This window comes from Sinocyclocheilus anshuiensis, unplaced genomic scaffold (genome assembly GCF_001515605.1).
Source record: "Sinocyclocheilus anshuiensis isolate Anshui unplaced genomic scaffold, SAMN03320099.WGS_v1.1 scaffold706, whole genome shotgun sequence".
Lineage (NCBI taxonomy): Eukaryota > Metazoa > Chordata > Actinopteri > Cypriniformes > Cyprinidae > Sinocyclocheilus > Sinocyclocheilus anshuiensis.
Genome location: NW_015544162.1, coordinates 27,658 through 35,200, shown reverse-complemented (window position 1 = coordinate 35,200; position 7,543 = coordinate 27,658). Strand labels below are relative to the sequence as shown.

The 7,543-nt window shown below is 35.1% G+C and overlaps 2 protein-coding genes across 2 annotated transcripts; both read left to right on the top strand.

Moving 5' to 3' along the window:
* The first annotated feature begins 502 nt into the window (after window positions 1-502).
* LOC107695614 (protein shisa-4-like) lies at window positions 503-1,649 on the top strand. Its single transcript, XM_016495618.1, has 3 exons — window positions 503-673; window positions 862-1,021; window positions 1,577-1,649. The coding sequence occupies exons 1-3, from the start codon at window positions 613-615 to the stop codon at window positions 1,599-1,601; spliced, it is 246 nt and encodes an 81-aa protein (XP_016351104.1). The 5' UTR covers window positions 503-612; the 3' UTR covers window positions 1,602-1,649.
* On the top strand, window positions 1,627-3,613 carry LOC107695613 (protein shisa-5-like). The gene is made up of 3 exons (XM_016495616.1): window positions 1,627-1,694; window positions 2,837-3,028; window positions 3,109-3,613. Exons 1-3 carry the CDS (start codon window positions 1,676-1,678, stop codon window positions 3,270-3,272), a joined length of 375 nt encoding a protein of 124 aa, XP_016351102.1. The 5' UTR covers window positions 1,627-1,675; the 3' UTR covers window positions 3,273-3,613.
* The last annotated feature ends 3,930 nt before the right edge of the window (window positions 3,614-7,543 follow it).

The window sequence follows — 7,543 nt, the reverse complement described above, 5'->3', positions numbered from 1 at the left end:
TGCAATTTAAAATAACAGTTTTCTATTTTAATATACTTTAAATATTGAAATAAAATGTATTCCTGTGAATAATAATTAAATAAATAAAGCAGCACAACTGTTTCAACACTGATAATAAATCAGCATATTACAATGATTTCTGAAGGATCATGTGACACTGAAGACTGGAGTAATGATGCTGAAAATTCAGTGTTGCTTCACAGAAATAAATTACATTTGAAAGTACAATAAAATAGGTAACCAATATTAGAAATTTCAATAATATTTCACAATACTACTGTTTTGTTCTGTATTTTTGATCAAATACATAAGCATAAGAGAATATAAAAAAATAAAAAAAAACATTACAAATCTGATCCTTTTGTTCTTAAAAATTTTTTTTAACAAATCACGAACAAATTCTGATTCTATTGATTAAACTTTAGATCTACACATTCAACAAGTTTGACTTCAACGTTTGTGTATTTTTTCCCCTTTCGCTTTCGTTTCTCCCCAGTGTTTGCATACGATTGATGACCAAAAACAGGAAAAAAAGTGTGGTTGGTTCTTCAGATTTGGTAATAGTGTAGGCATCAAGAGAAGGTGAGGTAGATAAAGAGGAAGAGCTGCGCGATGGCGTCTACCTTAGCGGTTCTTCTGCTCCTGTCTGCAGGTTTATTTACGGTAAAAGCCGGTAAGTTAGGCAACCTGTTACAAAAATCTAAAGAAACGCTTTAAACTTAGTTTTGGGCAGTTTACCGATGGCTGAAAATAATTTATTCAGCACTTGAGAAAAAAAAATCACGATGGAAATGTTATAAAGTCCGTTCTCTTGAATCATCGGATGGTCTTTTATGTGTTGTATTTCTACTGTTGTTTCAGGTTTTGGTGAGGACTGTGAGAGCTACTACACCATCTATAACGAGTACAGGCCTGGGTTTAAGTGCTTTTTTCAGTACTGCTGTGGAAACTGTGATAACAGATTCTGCTGCCCCAGTGAACATTTGAAGTTAACCGCGTCTGTTCAAAGCCTCTGCGCTATGTAAGGAATTTTATGTAATTTCTTTCTTAATAAAATGGTCCGTTAGATCTTTTTATACACGTCATGATTATCTTTCACTCAAACTTGAAACCCTATCTTTTCTAACATTTGTTAGTTGAGGTTCTGTCTTTCACTTTTCTTGCACCAACCCACCATTTCCTACAGTCTGCAAAATGCATCCTCCAGATTGGTGCGTGTTACTCTTTTAACTGTCACTTTGTTATTTAAGCAGGGCTTGACAAAAAAGGAGCCGTTTTCTCATTTTTCTACTTTCAATATTAAATCAAAAAACGAATGATCGAATGATACACGGATTCTTGACGCTTACCTTTTCCCCTTTGAATCGTGATTTGATGTTGTATATTTTTAACAATCCAAGCACAAAGCAAATTAACCAGTGCAGTAACCAGTGTGTTTTCATTAAATTAATAAACATATCTGAATAAATGAAGTGGTAATTAATAACATTTTAATATATAAATAAGATTGTATATATACTAGATGCTAAAGAGTGTTTCTAATGCTTGTTGCTTCATGTGTTTATCTGTCTAACAGCAGAAACAGTGAAACACTTACTTGATAGTAGTGGGGGTTGTGTTCCACATTATTGTGTTCATCATCTGCTGCTTCTGCCCCTGTTGCTGCATCTATAAAATGTGCAGGAAATCCAGACATAAGTGTTTTAGTTTGCAAAAAACTGAAAATGTACTCAGTCTCAGGCCATCCAAAATGTAGATGAGTTTGTTTCTTCATGGGAACAGATTTGATCAAATGTAGCATTACATCACTTGCTCACCAATGGATCCTCTGCAGTGAATGGGTGCCGTCGGAATGAGAGTCCAAACAGCTGATAAAAACATCACAATAATCCACAAGTAATCCACACCACTCTAATTGATCAATTAACGTCTTGTGAAAAAAGCAGTGTTTGTAAAAAAAAACAAAAAAAAAGCTGTGTTTGTAAAACAACAAATCCATCAAGGCATTTTTAACTTCAAACCGTCACTTTTGGTCAAAATAACCATAATATTGCTTTCTCCAGTAAAAAAAAAAAAAAGTAGTCTTGTCTGAATCAGGAGAGAAATATGCACAGATCTAGCACTGTTTCTTTCTCCAAGAAAAAAAAAAAAAAAAGGTCTTGTCTGAATCAGGAGAAAAATGGGTAGCACTTTATTTTACAGTCCTGTTACTCATGTACATACTGTGTACTTATTGTAGTAATTACAATAACTAGGTAATAACCAGGTACTAACCCTGAACCTAACGCTACCCCATGTAGTTACCTTATGCTACCAGGACTTTCTTAGGTAGGTACACTTTAAGTACACTCTAAGTACATGTACTCTAAAATAAAGTGCAACTTCAAAATCTGCACAGATCAAGCACCGGTTACGAGCGAAAAGAGTTCTAAAGAAATATGTTGTTATATTGTTGTTAAAAACGTCTTGATGGATTCGGTCCTTAATAACATACTGATTTTTGCTTCACTAGATGTTAATTGAGGGACTGGAGTGGTGTGTGGATTACTTGTGAATTATTGTGATGTTTTTATCAGCTGTTTAAACTCTCTTTCTGACGGCACCCATTCACTGCAGATGATCCATTGGCGAGCAAGTGATGTAATGCTACATTTCTCCAAATCTGTTCTGATGAAGAAACTAATTCAGCTACATTTTGGACAGCCCGATGGTGAACAAATATTCAGCACATTTTCATTTTTGGGGTGAACTGTTCCATTATGGGGATTATACATTATTTAGGGGCTGGTAAAATTGAATTATACATTGATTTCTGTCTTGTTTTTTTCCCCCTCAGCTGTGGCAGGAGCGCATGTAACTACAGTCACAAATACACATTTCATTCAGCAGCAGCCTGTAATGCAGGGGGCCCAGTGCCCACAATACCAACCAATGCCGACTCATCCGGGTTACGGTCAGCCAATGCAGACGGGACCATATCAGGGACAGCCATATGCACCAGGACCCCCACCCTCATGTCAAGTGGCCTGTAAGAACACCTAGTACTCGACAGACTGAAACCATGTAGTAGTCTTTTCTGTGAAAGTAACTATTTTTTTCCGTTTCCAGTGAGTCCTGGATATCCCACTAGTCAGAGTGCATATGACGGAGGCCAGGCCATGTACCCCATGCAGCCGCCTGCCCAGCCGGGTGTCGCTTATATGCCTTCAGAGACATCGAATCAGCTGGCCTACAACCCCGCCTACGTGCAGCCACCAAACATCGGTTACTAAACTGCAACCGTCTGTCACATCAGACATTGCTGGATTGTGGAGGTTGACGCACTTTCGCGAGGCAGTAAGAATGTGCCCAATTTAATGTGGATTATAAAAGACTAGTGGATGTGTTATAGTCAGGGTTATTACAGTTTTTTTTTTTTAAAGGTGTAGTGTGTAAATTTTAGCGGCATCTAGCGGTGAGATTGCGAATTGCAACCAATGGCTCAGTCCCCCGCTCACCCCTCCCTTTAGAGAAGCTACTGTGGCTGATACAGGACTAAGATGTCGTCGGTAAAGACAGCAGAGAGCAATGAGATTTCTTTACAAAGGTAAATTAAGGAATTATATTTACTTAATTATTTAATAAATCGATATTATTGCGAATATTAATGTACTTGTTCATCATTGTGTCAGTGTTTTATTCGCAAGAACAACAAAGTGACGAAACGCGCTCTGTAGAGCAGTTTGTCCGTTTAGGGCTACTGTAGAAACATGGTGGCGACTTCCATGTAAGGGGACCCGCGGTGTATGTAGATATAAATTGCTCAATCTAAGGTAATAAAAACATAACGGTTCATTAAGTAAGGTCTTTATACACCTCTGAAAACATAGTTATGTATATTATATTGCATTTCTGTCAATAGATCGATGTAAATATTACACATTGCACCTTTAAATTTGAGTTATGTTGTGTTATTACTTTTAATTTCTTTCAGTTTAGTTTTCACTCTGTGGCAAACTGGAAAAATTATTTTAGGAATTGTAAATAAAGCTAGTAAAACTGCGTTTTAATGCAGTTTTAATTTTTTATTCGTTTTTTCTACTTTCAGTATTGATTACTCTAGTATTATTTTAGTACTGAACTGTACTGTTACACAATATACAATTTAATATACTAAACAGACTAAAATCTAAAATATAACTCATCATTTTTATTTGATTTTTGTTAGTTAATGTTCTTTCGTTTCAGTTTATGTAATTCTGTTACATTTTCATTACACAGAAATACAAACGTATTGGTTTTTACATTTCAAATGGCAGTGATGGTGATTCTGTTTAAAGAAAGTGTCGACAATTTTCCCATTTTTAGATTTTTTTCCTTTGAGGGTCTAAAATGCAACCGCATTTGAATAACAATGACTGTCACAAAATTTCCACAATTATGTCATGAGTCCCACTGACTTTCTGTAGCAACAAGTTTAAATGCACATGCAAGATTTTAAGCACAAAATGGCTGTCAAGGTAGGAAAAAGGGTTACATTTTTGATCATGCAACCTTTGTTAAAGCATTAGGGGAAACCACTGTCATTTGCGGTTCCTTTTCAGATTGTATTATATTGTGTCAGGTGACATTGTTTTTTGAGACGCAGCCTATTTGTTTAATGGCTACACATTTTGTAAATGTTTAACTGTTGTTTTATATGTTTTTATGTTTAAAAGATGTGAAAAAATATATTTTAAAAAGGATGACTCAAGCTCAACAAAGTCGTCCAAGCCTTCTGAAGAGTTTGGACAGTCTTTTATGCAATGTTTGGTGCACTTGCAGCACTTGAATGTATATGGCGCCCCCTACTGGTGAAATAAAAAAGAAACGTTCTTTAGTGTTTAGTCTTTTTATTTATGTATTTCAATATTTTAACATTTTGTGTACAGGCTTTTTACTCTTTTTTTCATAGATTAGTAGAGAGAGATTCTTTTTATTGTTTTGGATATGATGCTAAGTATGCTTTAAATATGTTCCCAGAAATCATAATTTACTCTTTTTAATAATCATAATTTGATAAACCTTAGTACAAAATGAATACCATATTCATTTACCATAGTATTGGTAAACTCCAACCCTTATGAAAATTAATCACTTTATAGTTTTATAGTAAAAGTGTAGTAACTATGTTTTTTTTGTTTGTTGTTTTTTTTGCATATTGACTGCCATTTGTATAACCACAGTTATGCTACAAATACAATAGTTAAAATATGGTGTAACAAAACCATGGTTAATTTGTGGTTACAGTGGTTTAACTACTGTACCCATGGCTTTTTTGTTTTTATCTGTAGTAAAACCATGGTAAATTTTCGTAAGGGAAGGTCCAAAACACTAGACATAAACATCGTTGTGGAGACGTTTATGCAGATCTAAAGCGTTTTTACGATTTTCTATTCACACTGAAACATTACTAAATATAATATTAAAAAATATTAATTGTTTGTTCATTTGATACCTTTTCAACAATGCTTTATATATTTTGTCATGAAATAACGTGTTTTAAATTTGCACCCATCTGTCAGATGCACCAAGCAAACCCGTTGTGCTACTCTAACTGGCTCAGCCATACTTGATACAAAATCATATCTGAGGAGGTACTTTTAATAAGTAAGAAATTACTTTGCAACCGTTCAAAGTATAATATAGCCTAATAAAATAAATAAATAAAAAATATAAATGTAATACAGACATATTCATCATGTTGTCACTGTTATGTGACCATACTGACCTACAAGGGTTAGTTGCTTTGCTTCTCTGCCATTAAAATGCCTGTCTGAAAACCCATACTTGCAGTCTTTCCTCTTGAGCACTTGTGTTACATGACATACTTCCTGTATTTGGCTCAAGTGTTCGATGAAGCGTCAAAACTGCAATTGTGTGTAGAATTTCTGATTTCCTGATGGGACACAAGTACAGTTGTTGTTAAAGCACTAGTTCATACAAAGCTTAATTTACACATTTTGATTTTTAATCATTTGCATTCCCTTAAAAGTCTGTTCATCAGTCCCTAATTAACAAATGACAATTGGGATAATTGTGGCAACTAAGTGATTAAGTGTGCAAATGTTTTACAGAATACACTAATCTCTGCAGCAATAAAATGTGTAGCAGTTTACAATTTACAACCAAATTATATGAAATATCTAATTCATTTAACTTACACCGGAAACACCCTCTGTTCACTATGGCATATTTGCGACGCCTCTGGGCAGTTATTTTAGGCATCCAAAACCAACTCATATCTACCAGAAAGGGGAAATCCTGACATTTCAAAAACTGCTTACCTCATTCACCTTTAAATGATATATTTCAACTCTGAAATAATGCTATTCCTTATCCTCAAACAGAATTAAAGTCAGCATACATTGAAAATGTACTCAATCTTATTGTGACCAATTCATCTATAAATACAAAATGTTTCATTTTTTTTTTCTTGTAATTTTGAATGAAAATACCATAATGGGACCTTCCAGTGAAAATGACATCCCTCTGGTGACGTATGCCAGACTTCTCCAAACATCAGCCAGAAAATTTAAATAAACGGAACATTGGGTGTCTTGTCTCTCATATTTATTTTCATATAAAAGCAACAGAATGTAAATAACTTCCATTTTATTAGTAACAAAGCACATGAGCGTGAATGACACAATGTCTCGTATGGTGGCTGATTCACTATGAAAAGTGAGAACTGTCTTTCTTGACTGAACTTTCACTCCTCCCCTACTCTCGTCTACTTTCACATCTCAGATGAGCATATGTGAACACGTTCATTGAAATGAATTAGATCGAAAGAACGATTCATTTATGAACCTTTGGAAAAATGGGAAAAAAGATTTAATAGGCACTGAAAAGTCCAAAATTAGGAAATGCCCACAAGAAGGATGCAACATTACAGAAATGTCCAAATGAAGGCATGATCGGACAATGAAATGCTCCTTGGGTCATAGGGTTACTTGCAAATAATTGTTGAGAAGAAAAGATGCATATTAACTGCAAATGACTTTAAGAATTAAAGGGGTCATATGATGCGATTTCAAGTTTTCCTTTGTCTTTGGAGTGTTACAAGCTGATTGTGCATAGATAAGATCCCTGAAGTTGCAAAGACTAAAGTCTCAAACCCAAAGAGATATTCTTTATAAAAGTTAAGACTCGTCCACACTCTCCTAAAACGGCTCTTTCTAACACGCCCTCACATGTCTACATCACTGTGTTGGAAGATTTGCATAACACCGCCCAAATGTACACGTAAAGAAAGAAGGCGCAACTTTTATTCTCGCTGTAGTATTGTTCCCGCCGCCACCATGTTGTGGAGACGCTGTGTGTTTCGTTATGAAAGCGAAACTACTTTGTTTGGCCTTCCAAAAGAGGACACGACTAGAAATCAGTGGTTAAGTTGTATTTACAACACTGTTCCAGAACAGTTCAACCCAAATATTCAGATTCAGTGTGCAGCGCATTTTATAGAGGACGAGGCCTGTTTCCTGTGAGAGTAGCCTACAATGCCGGTGTTCTGACAAATAAT

Coding starts and splice junctions, on each gene's coding strand:
- LOC107695614 (XM_016495618.1), top strand. CDS start 613: ATGGCGTCTACCTTAGCGGTTCTTCTGCTCCTGTCTGCAGGTTTATTT. Junction 674..861: donor TTTATTTACGGTAAAAGCCG/GTAAGTTAGGCA, acceptor CTGTTGTTTCAG/GTTTTGGTGAGGACTGTGAG. Junction 1,022..1,576: donor GTTCAAAGCCTCTGCGCTAT/GTAAGGAATTTT, acceptor TCTGTCTAACAG/CAGAAACAGTGAAACACTTA.
- LOC107695613 (XM_016495616.1), top strand. Junction 3,029..3,108: donor ACCCTCATGTCAAGTGGCCT/GTAAGAACACCT, acceptor TTCCGTTTCCAG/TGAGTCCTGGATATCCCACT.